General features: G+C 41.5%; 1 protein-coding gene across 3 annotated transcripts in view; it reads right to left on the minus strand.

The window, feature by feature from the left end:
- Positions 1–21649, minus strand: part of scube1 (signal peptide, CUB domain, EGF-like 1) — a 73310-nt gene that overhangs the window by 43847 nt on the left and 7814 nt on the right. For all 3 annotated transcript variants that reach the window (XM_079655202.1, XM_079655201.1, XM_079655200.1), the window contains exons 3-4: positions 15922–16047; positions 7534–7668 (exon numbers count right to left, since the gene is read on the minus strand). In XM_079655202.1, the coding sequence (XP_079511328.1) occupies positions 7534–7668; positions 15922–16047 (261 nt within the window). The remainder of the gene's footprint in view (positions 1–7533; positions 7669–15921; positions 16048–21649) is intronic.

The following is a 21649-nucleotide window of genomic DNA, read 5'->3' on the forward strand; positions in this document are numbered from 1 at the left end:
ATTCACTGTATTCCTGGTATTCAATCTTCATCTTAGTGGTGACCATGTGATACACAAGTGGCAGTAACTACAACGTCCAAACAATCAAGCCATTTCGAAAATTCCAATTATCAAATCTTTCTGTGATTAAAAGTGTTTTTCTTTCCATATATACACCCATATCCTGTTCAAAAAAGGTTTACATCCAATTAAGAAGCAATGACGCAAGATAATCTTTTCATATTCAAGGCATTAAAGGTGGGGTAGGTAAGTTTGAGAAACCGGCTCGAGATACACTTTTTGTTATATTCCATGGAATGCTCTTAACATCCCGATAGCAATGAATATCTGAAGTGCTTTGACAAAGAATCCATAAAAAAGTTCATCTGTGGAAGCCGTAGTGCTGTAAAAAGCTACGACCAATCATTTTAGCCGGCCCTGCTAAAATAACTGGATGGCCTACCTGCCTGTCAGCCTTCCATCTGTGTACAAACTTATCTCGTGCCCTCATTGGTCAGGTGCGCGTTCGTGTGTGTTGGAGGAGGGGCTCTGTAAGGAAGTGGCAGATTTTTTCCGGCTGTGTATTTTCAAATTCTAGCGCACTCAAGCTGGTTTCTCCAAAATGACCTACACCACCTTTAACTCAAAAGCACAGCACAAATGTATCTGGATGCAAAGCTACAAAACAAACTTGAAGGACAAACAGCTCACAAGTTTACAGATGTGAATGATTATGAGAAAATAACATCACTGTGATGGATTAGCTATCCAAATCAAATTAAAAAAACTGACAGAATATTCAGCACAAGCATTACTCTTGTCCTCTGAGCAACTTAAATCTATAACTTCAAGGCAGCAGCGTTTACATGGAGGCAAGAGAGCAGGCGAACCAGAGTTCAGTGTGTTGTGTTAACAGAGTCCAGCTGCTTAAGTTAAAGACAGGAGAAACATTTGGGAAACTGTTTGATTCACACTGAAAAAGTCAGATCGAGGGTGTGTGTATCAGGGTCATGCTTCCTGTAACAGGCTTGGAATTGAGGAGACAGTGTGACGTTTACTTGATGCTTATATGAGCGTGTTTTAACTCCTACAGTCCACTCCCCATGTTTCATGTGTTTGCTCCTGAGCGGCACCAGGTCAGCTCCACGCCTTCGTACTAAACATTTCCACTGACCACAGACAAGCTCTGGCCTAAAAATATTGCAGAGGGGAAACAGAGCAGAACAGAGGTATCAAACCTGGATTCCACCTTCTGCTTGCAGGTAAATAACTCGTATTTAAAAGGTAAATAACTCATATTTACCTGCAAGAGAGAGAGATTGCTGAGTTATTAAAGCTTGTTTGTAAAAGTTAAAATCACATGCTGGAATAATATTTAAACAAAGTATTTATAAAGTTAAGAAAGAGCGGGTGTTTAGGAACGAAAGCATTAGTCACTTTCAGCATCCCCCGCCATGCTCTGATGACACAGTGTGTATGAGTGTGTGTGTGTGTGTGTGTGTGTGTGTGTGTGTGTGTGTGTGTGTGTGTGTGTGTGTGTGTGTGTGTGTGTGTGTGTGTGTGTGTGTGTGTGTGTGTGTGTGTGCGTGCGTGTGTGTGTGTGTGTGTGAGAGATTGGTGATGGAATAACTTTGGAACATTTAAGTAAACCTTGAATCTGTATTCAGTCGTCTTAAGACAGCCACTGTCCTGAATGTCCGGAGAGGTCACCTTACCACCAAATCTTCCAAATACATGATTGAAAATGGTATCAATCCTGGACTCCACAACTAAACCAAAGTTATTCATTTTAAACTCTATACTTCTAACCTTGTGTTTTAGGTCAAAACTACTACCTATAGGGCATTTAGACGTTGTTGTAAGGATAGTAATTTCAGCTTTAGGATTTGCTTCTACACACATTAGGGTTTCTTAAACAACAACAGGTGAGGATTTACTGTATATTACAGACACGCTGAGCTCTAAGTGTTTATGGTGTATGACAGGTGGATGGTTTCTGGCTTTTGATTATGTTTGTAATTGATGATGATAACAGCCAGGTTCGACAGAGCTCCCTGTACTTAAGAGTTCCCACATGCCCCCGGGCCGGCATTTAAAAGCTCCCTGTACCTCCAATTTCCTGCCTTGGTTTGTTTAAAGTGAGAATTCCTCCTCCGTGAAGAGTGCGGCGTGCCAGTCTGTGAGTTTTGGTGCATGAATGCATGTCTATGAATCTGTGTGTGTGTGTGTGTGTGTGTGTGTGTGTGTGTGTGTGTGTGTGTGTGTGTGTGTGTGTGTGTGTGTGTGTGTGTGTGTGTGTGTGTGTGTGTGTGTGTCTGTGTGTGTGTGTGTCTCTGCTTCCTCTCCTTACACAACTCCAAATAAACGAATCCATTGGTTCACTCCACTATGTTTGTCTCTCTGTGTTTGTTTTTCTCTTCCCCCCCAATTCACAACTCCCCCATCCCATTCTCCCACAATCCATTGCTCTATTTGCCTCCCTCTCAACACATTGTACACTGTATAGTTTATTATTTCACAACATTGCTCTTCGTGTTTAGGCATACACAAGCAATATATAAAACAATAATTCATGAAAACAGTATTCTGTAGTAATAATACAAAGCGTGTCTTAGTAAGAGACACGATTCCTGGTCAATTCTGTATATTTATAATGCCTCTAAAACATCTGTGTATCTGCTTACATTATGTTATAAACCATAATAAATATGAATAAATGCAAAATAAACTGTGCTTTGTGGACTCAATAAATAAAGGTTTGCTTGGATACCAATGGGTTTCTTAAGATGCTATCTCATTTGTTTTGACAATATATTTGGATTCTTGACATTTTACTGGAGGAGTTTGAAGGCATCACCTTGGATTTTTGAAAAACGTGAGTATTTTGTATTATTTCAATTTATGAAAAAAAAAAACCCAGATTAATCAAAAACAATTGTTATTTAAGTTATCCCATTACATTGAGAAGCACGAGTAATATGTAACTAATACTCAACTGCACTGAATTGATCCCTGCATGTTGGAGCAACATAGCATCCCGTTAATTGTGATGCCATCACATACCGCCTTCTAGAGCTGCAGACGGGTCAGTTTCTTCACCCAGTACTGTGTTTACATGCATTGGCCATAAAGATGGTTTAAACTGTGGGGGAAACCTTGAACATGAGGCAATCTGAAAAATGCAGCTTCAAAATAAGCCAAAGTTACATTTTCTACACGTAATCCTAATACTGTGGGAAATATTTTATTTTTAAGTTACATTTGACACATTTCTGAATTGTCTTCTGGTCAAATCTTTCTTCCCCACAGTCCACCATTAAGCATCTCCTAGTATTGGGTTTCTTTTAAATTCCCAGAGACTACTGCGACCAAAATTTCAGCGCCAGGCGAGGCGTCCGCATGAGACCAAGTGTTTAAAATTCCCAACGTTCTGCCAATTCCAATTTTGCCAGGAACTTTGGTGTTGAGCTTGGAGGAGAATTTACAAGCGTATTGTTTTGGCGAGGATAACATTAACTACCATGAATAAATCAGACGTAAGGGACAGCCCCGGTTAACTTGGAGTCATCAGTTTGATATTTCATACTGCAACTATTCCAACTCTGCACTGCTGCTGCAAATCACACACACCTACGCTACGATTGTTGATGGCATAATCTCAGTATTTTAAATCCTTTTTCAAGGGCAGCAGGTAACACAAAAACTTTCAGTGAGGAGCGAGATAGCCATTTTAGAGATCCCCAAATGGTCCAAACAGGATGTGAGCTTCTCCGCTCTACATGCATGTCAGCGCTGGGCCTGTTAGCCATACCTGACTCATGTGGTCACAGCTCTCCCACATCATGACAGATCAGGAACATTCACTGCGAGAGCTGTTTCCAAACCCGAGATCGGGAGTCAAGTTCTTGACTGGGTGTGCTTTAGACAGAGCCATGAGGCACAACAGAGTGGAAACAAACCATAATGGAACAAACAATTGTTGCTAGGCTTTATTATCCTCCAGGCGAGTGTCGGGGAGAAAGAAATGAGCCGTGAGCTGACACTCACCACATGCAAAGCAACAATCTAACACAAACTGTCTCTCTCCTTCTCAAACGTACACAAACAACAGCTGCGTTTGGGATCATATTTATCTAATAGACTATCATTTGCGAAGCTGGTTGGAGCCTAGGAATCCCTTCTGTTGCACTTGTGGTAAATATGGTACGTAAAGGTGAGATTAACAGCAGACGGTCTCTGGGGGTCAATAACAAGCAGACCAGCCAGGATACACATCATTGCATACAAGCCAATAAAAAGCTCTGTAGCTCTCCACAGGTTGTTGTTGGAGGTAAAAGGAGAAATATAGGGGGGAGTGTGTGGGAGAGAAACTCCCTCTGGAGGGAACTATGGGATTTTAGCCTTTGCAGACCATTTACATGCATAAAAACCTTTATAACACTACAGGAAAGGGAAAACCCCAAAAAGCGTAATAGGGCCTATTTAAAATGCAAAAGAATGTTCTCTTGTTGTGTTCTTCACTTTTTTAAAGCCTTATATCTCATCACGTAGGTTAATGTGTGAGATTAATATAGTACAGTATGTGAATATCTTGTCGGATTGAGTTATCTGGTTTAAATCCTTTCGAAGAAGAAATAAAGAGAGGGATTAAAAAGAGACAAGATGAAGAGAAGCGGGCCACGGTTGGGAAGATGGAAAAAAATGTGCGAGGAGATTCCTGTGGGACACCGGGATGCTGCTGCTATTCCTGTGCGGGATGAATGAGAGGAGACAAGTGTCTGATTGAGGGTCTCTGTACGGGGTGGGGGCTGTGGGTGAAGGCTCAAGAAGCCTGCCAGAGTACCAGGAACACACCACAAGCATCTTCACTGCGTGTTGACCGTGAACATCCCTCTGACAGCAGCAGGAACTACACATATTGACACAGGAACTGCTTTGACATTGAAATGGATTCACTCAAATGTACGGCTTAGCAAGCCTTTTCTCAAAGCATAAGGAATATGAAAGGTTTTAATGGGGAAAAACTATTGCATATTTAATTTGTGGTCTGATTCTTTTGTAAACACAAAGTTAAAACTCTCAATGGCTGTCTCATAAATAGGCATTATGTTTTTTGGGGGCTTTCCCTTTCCTGTAGTGTGTTATATAGGTTGCATGTCAATGGTCTGCAAAGGCTCAAATCCCAATGTTCCCTCCAGAGGGAGTTTATTTCCCTAACACATAATGACATCACACTGTAACACTCCCGCTTGTATTGGCTTGCGCTCCAACACAATACTTGATAGGCTCAGGGGCGGGACATCTCTTAGCGGTTGACCAATCACAACAGAGCCGGCAAGCTAACCAATCAAAGCAGTCTGGGCTCTGGTTTCAGACAGAGGGTGAAAATAGGTACATCAGCACAGGCAGTATGAGAAACATAAAGCGCTTTTTGAACATTACAGTATTTAAACATGTCACAGTAGAGACACAAATACAAATATGAACCTGAACATGAGCATGATAGGGCCCCTTTAAGGGGAGCAGAAGAGATATATTCACATGCTGGTTTATGGGGTTTCCAGTGAGCAAACACACTTCTATTTCTGCATCTCTTCTACCTCTTTTTCTGTCTCAACAGAGGATCCTCTAACATTCTGCCTCCTAACACGCCTTCACTCTGAGCACACTAACAGGGAGAAGAGGATAGAGAAGAGGTCACTCTGTAGCAGCCTCTTCCTGTATTTGATCCCTCTCTCCTCCCCCTCACTCTTCATCTCTCACCACATTCCTCCTGCGTCTCCTTTCTGTGCCATCGCAAGGATGACGGATGACTGTCCTCTCATCTGTCTTTGAACTTCCACGTCCACACTGTCCCCATTCACCACCGCATGGATGTGAGCATTGTGCTTAGAGAATGTGCGTGTGAGTGAAGAGGGAAGGAGACGACAACCCTGCCTCACCTCGGGATCACTCCTCCTTCAGCACCCCTCGCCGCGGCAGAATGAGCCCATAAATTAAACGTGACAGGCGTAATGGGTCAGGGATGCCAGGGTAGAGGGGGGTCAAATGATTTTTAAAAGAAGTACAATACCAGTGTGGGAGTGGAGAGCGACTGACCGAGCCAAACATATGATGTAAGGGCCGTCGAATCCCACGTCAACGTGTGATCCAGAGAGGAGGTCATGAGTCGGCAGCAAAGAGCAATGGCTTTATAATGTCACAAGGGATCAAACCATTTTATAGACACATGGATAGTATCTTGATGAGTGGACTGATATTTTGCTGACCAAAAATGTGTTTGTTTCCACTCCTAAAGACCAGTAGTACCTGGAAGAGCCTGAATGTATCACTGAATGGGCACAGGATCAGGGGCCCAAAGTGTCCCTACCCTAGGAGCCCTGCTCTAAGTGCCTCTTCTTGTTGGAGAGTTACAGTAATAGGACACAGAAAAAGACAGGCACAGCAGCTACAGAAAGACACAAACAACTACAAACGATGCAGCAACGAAAAATCGCGTAGTCTAAAGGCCCTGACACACCAAGCAGTCACCAGAGAACTCGCCGATGCCGACTGTTGCGTCGGCGAGTTCTCCTGCGTCTTGGCCATGTGTCGCACTGGAACACACCGCAAAGACTTCAGGCGAGCACGTACGAACTGCGCATGCGTGATTGGCAATAACTCTCCTTACCAGCAGGCGGCGGTAGTGTGTATTCTTCATTCAAAGAGGCAACAACCGGAGGACAGAGAAGAAGAACAGACTACGTGATATAAACAAACAACAAATAGCGTGTGCGTTCCATTTTCACTCTCGTCCATCGAAAACATGTTTCGTGCGGTACTGGAGCTATCAGCCATTGGAGTGTTGCTTGTGAAAGACATTCTCAAGCAACCGTTTTGCTTCTCATGCACTCATTCGCTAGCTGAACAGCCAATCAGAGGGATTTCTTTGTCCGACGCGCGGCCGATTCAACATCGGCCGTGCGTCGGCCATGAAAGGCCAAATAAGGCACGGCCGACGGTGCGGGACACACCAAATTGAGTTTGGGCGACAGGGCACGCTTCGTCGTCCGACTAACGAAAACGGCCGATTTCGGCCTGGTGTGTCAGGGCCTTAAGTGTCTTGCTCATATACAGGAGTTGTGTGTGAGTCTTTTATCATATTCCCACAAATAAATGTCTAAAAGAAATGAAGACCTTTTTACAATAAGTCTGCATTAAATTGTCTTTTACATATCCAATCAAACACAGTGGGACAAACATCTCTTCCTTAACTACAGCGAGAACAGCATCCATCGGTTGATTTCTTTTCAATTACTTAGCATAAAATTACTCAACCAATAATAAATAAATGCTTTGTCACATTCTCAGGTCACTCTCTCAGGTCTCTGGAAAACAGGTCCAGTTACCATGAAACATTGTAGACACTTTAAACCCTTGGCTTAGTAATAGAGTGAGCATGGAACATCAAGTAGCTTCACATAACCCTGAAATAAAGAATCACATGTTCTCTCAAGTCTCCAGAGAGTGTGAGAGAACAGCTCGAACCGAACAGTGTGAGTGTTTCAGTCTTACCATCAGAGCGGTGGATGCAGGTATGCTGGTTGTCGCTGAGGAAGAAGCCATGTGTGCACTGACACTCGTAGCTCCCCATGGTGTTGAGACACACTTGCTGGCATCCACCGTTGTTGTCCGCACACTCGTCCACATCTGTTGGGATTGGACACAGAGAGAGAGAGGGGGTCAGCTATGGTAGAATAGCAGCCTATTAGGCGTCATAAACAAAACATGAGTCAATGAGAGTTTATGTGTCGGGAAATGTCCGATGGAAGGGATGACACACACAAACACACTAGGCATTAGGTATTTACAGGGGTCTGACAATGTCAACATCTACAGTATGTGCACAAGAGTGTGTTTGCGGGGCCCCACTGACCGCCGAAAGGTCGGTACATTTCCAATGGGCCATTTTGATGGGACTCAACATCGATCCTGGGCCGATGTGTCTCTTTAAGTTATGTTATGTTATGAAGCAGCGAGCAACAGTCAGTCCTAATGGTGATGCTGTAAAGCAGGGGTGGGGAACCTTTTTCCTCTCAAGGGCCATTTCAATTTTTACAACATCCTTCGAGGGCCGTACATATTATTGAACTCAACGTCTGCTTAAAAAACTCAAATCACAGCCCATTCATTTCGCGTTTCTGTCATGCTGTGCAAAGAAAAAGCAACCTCTTAATCTAGATATTTGACCATGACCCGCGCATTCATGCACCGTGGCATGACCACCAAAACAGAAAGATATGGACACAAGATGTGTGCAAATGTGTTTAGTTTCATATCCATGTGGACATGATTTAAGTGGGGGGCGGATCTAACCTCATCTCGGGGGGTTTGGGGGCATGCACCACCAGGAAGATTTTTTTAAATGTTGAAGTTAAAAGCATCAATCTGGTGCACTTTGAGAGCAACATGAAGAGATCTATGGATACATCTCTCAACATCCATATGAAACAGAACTGGAAGCAGAGTTTTTTCTTTATGGATATTTTACAAATCACTTCCCTTTTAAACTGTATTCTTGTTTATTAATAACAACTTTTTGTTACTGTCATATTAGTATTGTATACCTGTTTACTTTATTCTCTTATTTTTCTATAACTATAATGATCATATAAAGATGTGCCTTTACCTCACTGGTTGGAGAAAAAGCTTCTTATATTCGTTAGCATAGCTAGCTAACCAGATGCTAATAACAACAAAGTTATTGACTGTATGATCAGTTTGACAGATGAACAGATCGCCACTGGGCTTTCAACTAAAGACACAGTCACGCAAAAACTGCGGCATGTGTACAGCTGCCTATGGGTATTGCAATTTGTGAAGTCCCGGCCCGGAGCCGCGTTCTGGTGCTCTCCGTTAGAACTACACTCCTGTCAGACGAGACATATACCACGTGATGACACGTTAGGCTCGTGTTGTGTTCAAGGACCCTGACCTTGGCCAGGAAAAACAAGCTTGTTTAATTATTTTGCGGTCTAGATTTCTTGATTTTTTTTCTTTTTTGCGTGTGTTTATAAATTACCTCGAGGGCCGTACCAAATGGTCTCGCGGGCCGTATACGGCCCGGAGGCCGGAGGTTCCCCACCCCTGCTGTAAAGGCTTCAACACGTGTTAACACCTACTCGCCATCGAAAACCAAGCCATTAAGGGCGAGGAGCTGCAGGCAGAGCTCCTCACTATTAAATCAAGGATTACTGAAGACACAAGCATCAACTGTTTCTGTAACTCTGTCTTCTTCTGTGATAACCCACTCAATCTGGGTTTCATATGTAGGTCTCTTTTGAATTCCTCTTTCCACATAAGCACCTGTCTACAAGGCCTTTCAGTCCATTCTTTTGGAAAGCTATTTGTGACATTACAGTTTTTAATAACGCGGCCTACAGTTCATGTATATACATTTATAGATGTAAAATTCTATTGGCACCAGGTACATAAGATTTGCATTTAGAGTAACTGCTCACTTCCTTACTCCTTATGTTTGAAATAAATGTGGCCTTAATTGTGCCTGATTGGTATGACATCAACCAGTTGTTAACATTAAATAACTACAATGTGGTGGGTAAATGTTTTCAGAACAAAAACTCAAATGTTTTCTGATCTGAAATCCCTTTCAGCTGAACATCATTAGCTGGTGCATTCTAATGCTTTTTTTTCAAGCCAATGAATTATGTAATGGTCTCGAAAAAATCTATTTAGAAAAAGAAAAAACAGGTGTTGAAATATATAACGAGAACTTGTTTTTAATTGTTAATGTTGGTGACACATCAGTAAAAAAGTTAAACCCACATAGCATGATGAACGGAGCACTCCGTGTTCCAAGAGGGGTTTGGGGGGGTTGCTGACAGACTACTAGACGATGGTGGGCCGCCACAGTCTGCGTAATGAATGGGAGTCACTGCTGTATCTGCCTTCTCAGCTTCTGACGCTGTGGGATTTCCACTTGAAACTCATGTCTTGTACTTGGAGAAGGTTGTGCTGGGCTTGTTAAACCCCTAGGGAGCCGAGGGAACCTTAAACAGACTGTATTGAGAGATGAGGAATATTCCACTGTCATGTTATCCATTTGGGGTTTTTGTTCTTATAGATCATTACATATTATAGATAACTACATTTTCATTCTGTCCTGGATTATTACACCCGTAAACTTCCTGTAGGAATATCTCACCGTATTAGTGCCGTAAAACTTGATGTGTCCTCACTGAACTCTGAGCTTTGTTTTCATTTCCCTTCCTAACACAGTTTTAAGCAAATCTTATGGTTTAACAGATTCCATTAATATGACTGATGCATTTCATTGTCAGGCCGGAGGGATAGAGACAGAGAGAAAATGTAGCCATCTCCAAGTCTAATTGATCTCTTCCAACATTTTTGCATAAACACAGGCCACGGGCCATTTTTGCAAGTTTCAACCCGAGCCCCTCTGTTTTGTTTGATTGTGCTTGTGTAAACTTGCGTAAAGTTTTGTTTAGACACAACGAGGATGTGCTTGACACATTGAGAGGGAGGGGGGGACATATTGAGGCTGGAGGCTGGTGGAAATAAGAAGGGAATAAGAGAAAAAGGGGGGAAAGTGATGGTAGAGAGGCTCGAGAGGAAACAAAAACTTTTAAGTAAATATGCAAACAATTCAAATAAGACATTTCACATTGATTTCGGGAAATGTTGATAATGAGATTTTTTTGGGGGGAAAACCACAAGTAGGAAGTAAAATAAAACGAAGGGTGTCAAACATCAATGTCTCTCTCTTGTGTTCCTCACCTGACCCTGTTGTTGCACAATTTTGAACACTATTTTAAACTATGTTATGATAGGGACATATTTCAATCCTCAGGCCTTACTTTACTTGAAGATATGGATCAATAAATGGACAAATAAAGCACTTAATGAACATTAACGCATGTACACACGTCAAAGTAGAGGCACAAAATACCTGAAAATGAGCGTCGTAACTTTAACATTCAGTATGACATAGGAAATACTACAGAAAGAAAAATGTGCTTCAGTGTTCATATGGAACAGGGATTTGCAAACAGCCTTGTCATGTCATAACTATCCTGTCATTTGTCGAACTTTTCAACCTTTCATTTTTAAAACATATCAAGTGGTTTCACGGATTGGATATTTCCATGTGTGCTTTTTAAACTTTGCCTCAGTTTATCTGCCCCCTCCCTTCCTCCCTCCCCTCACTTCTCGTCTCCCTCCTCCTGTCTGTTACACATCGGACTTCTCAGTGACACGCTGCGGTCCCTGGCTCCCTGCTGTGCAGCCACCTCTCAGATCTCGCCGAGGACGGGTCGGAAGGAAAATAAACGCATGTCAGCGCAACAGACGTTCACAGAGGGCACCAAACGATCAACACATTGAGCCCAGCTGTGTCCATGGCAAAACAAAATAAATAAAGTCAGAATGAAAAGGAAGAAAGGAACCTAACGGGAATCGCTCTTTAATCAGAGTACAATTATGCAATCTTAAATCAATTAGTGCCTTAACTTGTTGACACAGTGCATCTGGGACATGATGAAGTGACTTCCTGCTGGCTCACACCAAATGATTTTCTTCAACACATTTTCTAAAGTGTATTTTGTCATCCGAGGCTCATTCAGCACCACCACAAGGTTCCGAGGTTTCAGAATATCATGCTTTGAGTCTATTAAAAGCCACAAGGTATTTTATTGTGTTCCACGGGCAGGCCCAGAGCGTGCGAGATCAATTGAGTCTGAACTTTGACAGAGAAACAAACAAGAAGGACAGAGATGTTTTAAATTGAGCTGTCTGTGCATTTTACTCGCTTTTATCCATGTAAGTACATTTAAGACCGCCAACATGTAGTGTTAACTTACAACAATGCTCCTTCCTCTCCATCTATAACTTCGATGTTTATCCTACCGTTTACTCTCCTATGTATTCTTATTATCCCTGTGTGAACTCTCATCTATTCTGTTGCTGCTTCAACACCTGGGGATCAATAAAGGTCAATCTTATCTAATCTTTGAGAGACTTAAACCCAAAAGATTAGAACACATGTCTTCAGACAATATATTACCAGCTATAATTAATGAGGCAAAAAACAAAACGTTTTAAAATGTGTTCCGTTACGACATATGTTCATCGAAGTGTGACAATATAAAAATAAGGGAACCTGATTACTTATGGATTACTTCTATATCCAGAGCAACGCTGATAAATAGTGAAAGAAATATCAATAGGATGTCTTGAATTTAAGTGTAATATTTCAGAACAATGTAACTTGAGCTAAGAAGAGGCCCTCTTATGCTATACGTGAATTTTTTTAATATAACTGTAATTCTATATTAAAATGTATTTCGTTACTCCCAAGCCTGTGTTTTGACAGATCGTCACACGAGACACTTTCTGTCTGTGGATGTATGCACAAGACTGACAGCATTAATTGAGTGTCTGAATGTATAAATGAGAGAGGGAGCGTGTGTGATGGTGAGCCCTCATTCATACAGTAAATCTCCTGCTGAATGAGACACTTGAGAGTGAGACACTGTTGACGGGCAGCTCGAGGGTTGGAGCTTCTCTTAAACTGCGCTCTGACAATAGGTCCCTCCAGTTGTGTTTATATGGTAACCATGCATCACAGGGCCCTATTTACCTCTATGGTTAGTGATGACAGCAGACAAAAAGCATCAGAGAGCATGGTGACAATATGGTATCCACGAGTCCATATACCAGACTGTATATATAAATACACAGGAACGCATTACCCAATCGGCACTGCCGTATATCTTCTGGACTAAATATAGATCTATATAAAAATAGATCCTACACAACATTCATCATACTTGTTAAATAACATCAACTTCTGGATTTTGCCTTTTCTCTTCCAGCAATGCAATTATATGTATTTTATTTTATGTGATCTGAAAAGGCAAGTGAAAATTGTCTTTTACCACACCTGAAAAACAGTGTACAGAGTAGGCCACAAAATACATGAAAACTGTGTCATCTCAACACCTTTACTTACAACAGGCAGGTTTTGTCTGTTTTTTTTAAATATTGACTTCAGTAAGCAACTTAGAACATGGATCACAGTCCCTGTAACATCCTGCATGCATATTTTTGCAATTTAAGTATTGACTGTTTTATCATTTGCATGTTAACAATTTATTACAATTTGCAGTGCTTTTGAGAACTGATACAGTTTGAAGATTATGGATCATTTTAACTTGATTTGTTTTAGAGCAAACAATGTATACAATTCCAGAAGACTAATATCTTATCAGATGCATTAAGAGTGTCTTTTTATCCTTCCCATAATCACGCTGAACAGTCAGTCTGTACCTCTGCTACTGTCATCTGATGATGGTAAAAACAGTAAGCAATCCATCTGACAAATAGATTTAAAAAGTGAAGGGGGACAAGAAGAAAAAAGAAGGACACAAGAACAATTTGGGTAATTAGATGAAAGCTAGTAAGGTCAGCAGACAGACAGAAGAGTATAACAGAGCAGAGGAAGAAAAGGAGAGAGAAGGACAGAAAAAAGAAAACAGATGAAGAGAGGTTGATGGAAAACAAGTATGGAATAAAACGAAAGAAAAAAGTTCATAAGGATGGAAGGAAAGGACAAAGGGAGGGATGTAGCAACAAGAAAAAAGTGAGATGAAGAAAGAAAAGAAGAAAAAAGGGTAAAGCAATGGGGGATAACGAATTCATCAAAGGGTAAAAGAATAAAAGCGAAAACAGAGAATAGCTAAAAAGGCAAAAAAGTGAAAAAAGAAAGTAAACCTTAAGAATAATGAGGGAAGGAGATATGGAACCGTGAACAATGAGGGAATAAACAACACGAAATTGGAGTCAAATAAAGAAACAATGGAAAAAGTCAAGGACTTGATTGGGAACACACATATTTTGCTGCCTATTTTGAACTCACTGAGCCGGTTTTAATTAGCAGAGGTTAATCAAGGCTGCACTCAGCGAACATCCAATAAAGCGAGCCTCCGTGCTCAAATCAGACGCGGGCTGGCTTCCTGTTGCCGGGCCATAAAGAGCAGGTGACGGTGGTTCTCACACGACTCGTTTGGTCTGCGTTGTTTGAGTTAGCGGAACAAACACGTTTGGTGAAATGCCACTAACCTCACGGCCCTTATTTTCAATTACCCACAACATAGAACGCTAACCAATGAGCTATCGGCTGTAGACAGTTTTTACAGACAAACATGCAGGAAATGAACACCACGTAACGCTGTCAGACCCAATTTCAAAGACTGTAAAGACCGCTGTCATTTTTATAGTTGTTTACTTTCCATCGTGTTTGTATGTGTGATCAGATGTTCACATCAGCCTCATTGTGTGTGGCCAAAGCTCTTCAGTTCCTTTAATGACCACTAGATGCTGCCTTTAAATACAATTATTATTTTCTTGATGGGAATTATACATTTCAATATAATAAGAAAGATATCAAGGCCTTTCTGATACATTATTATGTAGAAAAATACATTTCCAGGGCTAATTTGAATTCATTTTACAGCTAATTTGAGGCTCTAGCATTCTACATTAAAGAGGGTGGACGTTTTCCGGAGTTTCCTTCCTGGGGTTACATCCCTCCATTTTGGCACAGCAAGAAGACAGCTCAGACAAACACAAAAAGAAGTTTGAGCCAAAACACTCTTAGGAACAGCTTTGGAAGATGCCTACTTGATTTGCCCAACCAACTACTGAAGCCATATATTGACATTAAATCAACTTCTTTTAAATATGGATTTCCCCCCCCCATTACTTTCATTAGAAGCATGTTAGGATGTTATCTGTTATTGGCTATGAACAGGAGGACTGACTATTATTATAGGACAGACTTGAAAATGTAACAAACATTTAATACTATATTCGTTTAAATGATACTCATCCAATAGAAATCACAAAGTTGGAAGGATCACATATTAAAAGGGTTTTTATTGACCATTTCTGGCCCTTGTTGCTGCATGGAGGGACATTTGAACTCTGATGACGGAGCGTCTTAAACTCTGCTTTATATCAGCTGTCTGAAAGTCATCCCTGTGAGGGGAATCCACAACTCAGCAGCTACTCTGCACGGCTGGCTGCTGCTTTTAGCGCTCAATCTCTCACTTAGTCTCTCCAAAGGCTCAAAGAATGAGCTACAGCACTCAGAAATGCCAAAACACATCCCACCAAAGACACATCCAAAACAACATGTTCCTGATTTTATTTTGCTCTCGTCAGTCAGCAGTGGAGCACTGAACGGATGAAATGTGTTGGAGCACATCCGTGCAGAACTACGTGTTGCATGGAACAGAAAAAACATTACTCTGACTGACACTAAGTCAATAACGCAGCACTGAGGCTAAATGGGCTGGATCTGTCAGTAATAAAGCACAGCCAGGTATCCTTGAAGAAGAACTCTTTAACCCCGAACGCCCTCCCAACAGTAAGGAGAAACAAGCCAAAAAAACACAGATAATGGAAAACCTCCAAACGATGACAGAGGGACTGTACGGGGAGAGGCATGCTGAGCCAGGCAGGATTACACACACACACACTCACACACACACACACACACACACACACACACACACACACACATACACACACACACACACACACACACACACACACACACACACACACACACACACACACACACACACACACACACACACACACACACACACACACACACACACAGAGAGAGAAAAGGCATTTACAGTCTGTATTTTTGGTAATTAATAAAATAAAATGCTACATTTTTTAATACTTAATTTCAATCGAGCATCAATATATCTAGATACAAACCCCATGTCATATTTAGGCCAATAGAAAATCAAAGGGGTTTAATTTGAACCAATGTGATGACATGACAACTCTTTCACCAACTCTGTGAACACACACATACAGGAGGGGTGTTTCTGGGACTGCTCTTACCCTGACAGTTGTGTCCGTCGTGGGCCAGCATGAACCCATCGTAACAGGTGCACCTGTAGTTGCCAGGTATGTTGATGCATTCATGGACGCAGCCTCCGTTGTAGTCGTTCTCACACTCGTCCATGTCTGAAAGAGAAAGGCGGATGTGTCAACTTTTTTTGGTTTGTCTTCACTAGTTTAGGTTGTCTCTGCTGTAGAGGCTTGCTTTTAAAAGGCCGATTACATTTTCTGAATATTGTACCTTCACAGTGAGGTTGTCATTCCATACAAATTGTAAAATTGCAATTGATTTGGTTGTGATTTATTTTTTCAATGTTGAATCTTCCTCTTGTCAATTACAACGCTTTATTTTTGAGGAATTTCGAGCCGTAAATGGTACATTTTTGGTTTTAAAAGAAAGCAAATATATGGTAAAGAAAATTCCGTAGAAAAAAAAGTCAGTTCAAATCTTAATGAAAATGACCGATGTCACAAAGGAATGTAAAGAGTAATTAAAAGCGTGTTTTTATTTGCATTGAGTCATCAGTTTTAAATAGTTTTTCAATGCCGACGAGGATGGTGATGACGTTGATGGTGCATCACTTTTATGTTTTGATTTGAATGAATTTGTTACCCTAGCAGCATTTCAGTGCAGTAATGGGGCACACTCAGGAAGGGGTAAAGGCAGTTGGTTCTTAAAGCGAGGCAGGAGAGGAAAGTGTCAGCCGGTGTTTATTCGTCTGGGGATGCACCCACCCAACCTCCACGCTGAGCCAGCGGAGGCTTTCACAGGAGGGGCTCACAAGTGGTTGCCATGCGGAGCCACTTAAACAAACATTCCTCCCCCTCCGTGTGAACAGCAGGAGATCCGGCAGGCAGCGAGGAAGACCCTGGCCCACATCCTCCTCCTCCTCCCCCCCCCCCCCCTCCCTTCTGAAGATGACACAGTGCAGGTATCTGCCCGCGCTCCACGATTCAGACGCTATGCTGGATCCGTCCAACTTGTTCTCTTGCTCGTGCCAAAAAGGATGTCAGATTGATGAAAACAAAGTCGCTCTTGGCTTTTAACTCGTCCCCCTTGCTCATAGTCCCATCCTTTACTCTCTTCCTGTCCCCCAACCTCTCTCTCTTTCTGCCTCTTGCTATACTTCACACCATGGCTGTTGCCTGTCAACATTCCATTACTTCTTGTTTGAATGCCTGCTCGCCTCAGTTTGACTGTCTGTCCACCTGTCCTTCACTGTGTCCAACAAGCGGGTATCAATGAAGATATATTGAGAATGGAGTCAGAGACCGCTCTAAATGTCCCATTACAGGTGTGATAACAGAAAGGGTTATACATTTGATATGGTAAGTCACAAACATGACTCTTCAGCTTCTGAATGTAGACATAACCAACAGCTTGACACTGATTTATTATTTTGTATGTAAAAATATATTGTGTCCATTCTTTCTATTTCTCCTCGCATTGGATTTATTTAGTAAGTATATTGTTTTGTTGTATTTTTGGATTGGATTTTTATTGGCAAAACTGCATTATAGCTTTTGTGCATATGACAATAAAGCCTTTGGATCTTGAGCATATACAAAAAACAAAACAATAACACAGAAATCAACACACGTCTGCATAGTGACTAATACCACAAGTGCAGGCAAGACAATGCAAAAATGAAGACTCTCACACAATGCGAACGCACAAACAACAAACAACAGGATTGTTTATCACACTTATCACAGCGACCTTCTACCCACAAAACACTTCCATTCAGATGGACAACATCGTGATTTGGGCTTAAGAATGAACGCTTTGAAAATTCCACGTGACATAAACATGAGAAGAGCTTCATCTTTGAGGTTTCACTTAAAAAAAAAATCAATGCCACATTCTGTACCATGAAGCGCCACAGACATGTTTACCAGAAGCCAATTACACAGGCCAACACACATCAGCGCATTGTAATACCGTCTGTTTGATCTCTGTTTGACGAAAGATCCCAGTCTCTGTACTAGGGGTTCAAAGGAATACTCACATCCACACATACTCACAAGTTTTAGAAGAGAAGATTGATCAAAAGGGTACTTTCTTTCAAAAGTGTCCTAAAACTGACCTGAGAACTAGTTGAATTGAGCTGCATGTGTGTCAGAACAACAGCAATTGATCTTACCGGTAAGGAGAACCAAAGAAAAACAATCACAGGGGGATTAAGTGCCGGACCCTTGTGTATACAAACTCCTCACGGATATCACTGGCTCATCCTAAAAGGCATTTGCAACCAATTAGGCCGAGCTGGAATGGGCGAGTGTTTGGGGAAAGGTTTGTTTGGACACTTTGCTGTGCTGCCAGCTCAGATGGCCCGGTTCTGCACAATGTAACAGCTCTGCTTTTCATCTGTCAGAGATGAAGGGGAGAAGGTAAAGACGAGAACTAGAGGGGAGGGGGGGGGGGGACTCACCACTGAGGGTGAATGAAAAGCAGCAGGTGATTAATTGGTGCCTGAATCAAACAGGCAGACTGAAACTACATTCACAATAAGCCGGGTTCAGTTGACACACATCTTCTTCTCTCCGTTTGGACATCCTTTTGAGTTGTTTTTTTTGTTGCCAAAAAGAGCATTTAAAATGTGGATAAAAGTTACGTCATTCAAATGTAATTTTGTTTGCTCAAGAGAATTGGAGAAAGAGTACAATAACACACCTGAAAACACTGCCCTGAGATCTAAAGACTAAATCATGTTTACAGATTTGAAATTACTTTAATATGTGTGATTGTTTGTGTAAATAAATGTTACTGTATCACTTTTTTTAATTGCTTCCAATGAAACACCATCTTTCGGTTGGAAAAGGTTACTTTCCGTGTCTAACCCTGATGATATCAGACATGGCGAAGCTCCATATGCACATACAGAAAAGACAATACAACTGTTTTCACAGGTTGAAAAGAACTTAGAACAATTATAACTTAACTGACATTTATTGTATGTATAATTTTGGGTTTAAGGTTTCAAGTTTAAATGGATAAATATGTCCCGATTCAATATGTCTGATAATCAAAACTGAATCAGCAGTAACTGAAAATCAAATGCTTGCAAAGATTTCACAACTAAAATGAAAAGCAGAGCCTTCATGTTTTGGCATTATAGCATCAGTTGTCTAAATAGTGGAACAACACAATACAGAGTGTGATTAGTCTCTGTGCTCCATTCAACTGGGCTCAAATACAGTGACATACAATCGTGTTCTGTCTTAAGGCCAGGTTATGTTGAGAAACAAGTTAAGAAAAATAATTGCCTAACCAGATCTGAATGCAGAAGTGTTTATAGCTGTTTCTAATGTTTACACATGCAAACTAACATTTAGAAGGGCAAACAGCACACAACGTATGACAATCATTTCCTCAAAGATTCTGAGCTTTACTTGTGTCCAACAATCACTGATAATGTTAGTAAAGCTTTCATTCTAGGGTTCCTGCTTGTCGTTTAAAAATCAAGAAAGATAAACTGGTTAGAGAGAAGGTTTGAAGCATGCGTTTGTGTATGTGTGACGGAGAGATTAGAGGTCGGTGGAGGGAGGAGGAAGGTGCCTCGTAGGGACTAAGTTGGCCCCAAACGGTGCCATTTCCTGCCCCTGAGCTGTTGTTGACATCTGACAGCGGTGCCCCGAAAGCTTCAACTGCTTCCGCTCTCATACGCACGTTTTCTAATTGCCGGGGAAGCGTTTATGCTCCACGTCTCATCGAGTGAATTAGGCGCCTTCGCTGACAAGCGCACGCCTCCTAACTGGACAGATGGAAGGAAGGGAGAAAGGGAGAGGAGGGGATGCTGCTAACAACTCATGCAGGGTGTATGCCTTCAGGTCTCAATGCCATAAGATGACTATGAACACATATTTATGATTTATTTATCAAAAAGGTGTAAAATGCTATGGCAGTTTCCCATGCACGAAAGCAAACTTCACATTTTCTGGATAGAACAGTTGCCAGTTAATTTATTGCCATACTTTTTGTTCTGGTTGAAGGAGGGGGGGGTCTTGTTTTTTGTTTTTAACATGTTCACAACAATTATGTGTCAGCATTCACATTCCTGCACAGTTTAGTGTAATGGCATCAAATTAGTTTCCAGTAAATGGTGTGAATCGTCTGCACTTTGATGAGCAAAAATGGGCATGGATAAATCAACAGTAAACAAGCGTCAAAGCAGTGGGTTAGGGGGTAGGGGGCGATATGTGCAATTTGTAAAAAGTACAAAAAAAATTGCAAAGTCACAACTATGTTGGAGATCTCTGCTGAATGAAGTGGACAGCAGAAGAGACCTTTTGGGTAGAATCGTGCAGGTTATCCAGATGTCTATACATTGTATTATTCTAAAATGTTAATTAATTTGCGTTCAATGTAACAATTCAAAAAAGATTCAAAATCATAAGATGAAATCAAAATGGTCAGTGCCGTTCCTTTTTACTCAGTTGATTAATGTAATAAAACATGTGCAACGTACCACAGTGGTTTGTCTGCGGATGGACAGCCTTATTAAAAATGTTAATGAAAGAGGAGAGAATATAGGTCGCTAACTTGGTCTCTTAATGTAGAAAATGTGTTTTTAAATTCACTTGTGTGCCAAAATAAACGTTTTTATGAGGTCAGATTGCATGGCGAAAAACGGGAATAATTTTTAAATATTTTAAAACTATTTTTGTTCGTTACAGAAATGAAGAAGAATCCACAGTAGCAACCAAGTCAAGTTACTTATTAAGAGTGTGAATTTGTCATGATATAAAGAAACGCTCCGACATACACTACGTATCTCAGCTGTGGAGTGAAAGTCAGTACCAAGTCCAAGTGAGCTTTTGCTGAGTGACATTTCCAACCAGCAATGCCAGACATCATCCATCAAACACTGAGATGCTGGCATGAGGTCACTGTATCTATATATAAAGCCTGAGCCTGAATGAATCTGACTTGCTCCCCTGAGTCTTGCATGGAGGAAGTAGACGGAGAGACAGGATAGAAAGAGGGAGGTGCACGGAGGAAACGTGTGTGTCTGTAGGTAGCCAGTGGAAAGAGCGTCTCACTGATGACGGAGGTACAGACGCCAGGCAGACAATGGCCTAGTAATTGTCTGCAACCTGTAGCGTCTCCCTCGCCATCCTTTCCTCCCATGAGATGCCTTTTCTCCTCCTTCTCCTCCTCCTCTCCGTCTCCGTAAAGCAGGTCATGTCTTCATTACTGTGGCGCAGGGTAAGGGGGGAGCTGCTGGTACAATACAGTCTCAATCAGACACGGCATCTGTCAGGTTCCGATGTTACAAGCAAAGAAACGGTCCAAAAGAGAATTAATGGTGTACATGTTGCATGAGCCACACCTGATTAAAAACCAAGGACTGGTCATCCAGAGAAGTCCAGAGTGATGCTCTGAGTGCACTTCACGGAAGAATAAAGCCTGAATCAAAATGATTTGTAGTTGTGTCTTTGCGCTTCTGTCCAGCTCAGCCTATGATGGAACTCAGAACTCCAGGTCTTTCTTGTCTCTTTTATTTCCTCTTGTCTTCAAAGTTGTTAAGGGAGCAGCTTCAGATATGTGCAAACCTTTTTCTAAAGTCCTCAATTCCCGTTTACGTTGTATGCAATTCATCTAAAATGTGCTTTGGATGATGTCCAAATATACAGTAAAATCCCAGTTTCATGTAAAAACTGTTCTCCTACTAAACTCTAGCATCAGCTACTAATCAGCTACAGTTGTGGTAGAATCACACTGTCT

The sequence above is a fragment of the Notothenia rossii genome (assembly GCF_949606895.1).
Source record: "Notothenia rossii genome assembly, chromosome: 10".
Lineage (NCBI taxonomy): Eukaryota > Metazoa > Chordata > Actinopteri > Perciformes > Nototheniidae > Notothenia > Notothenia rossii.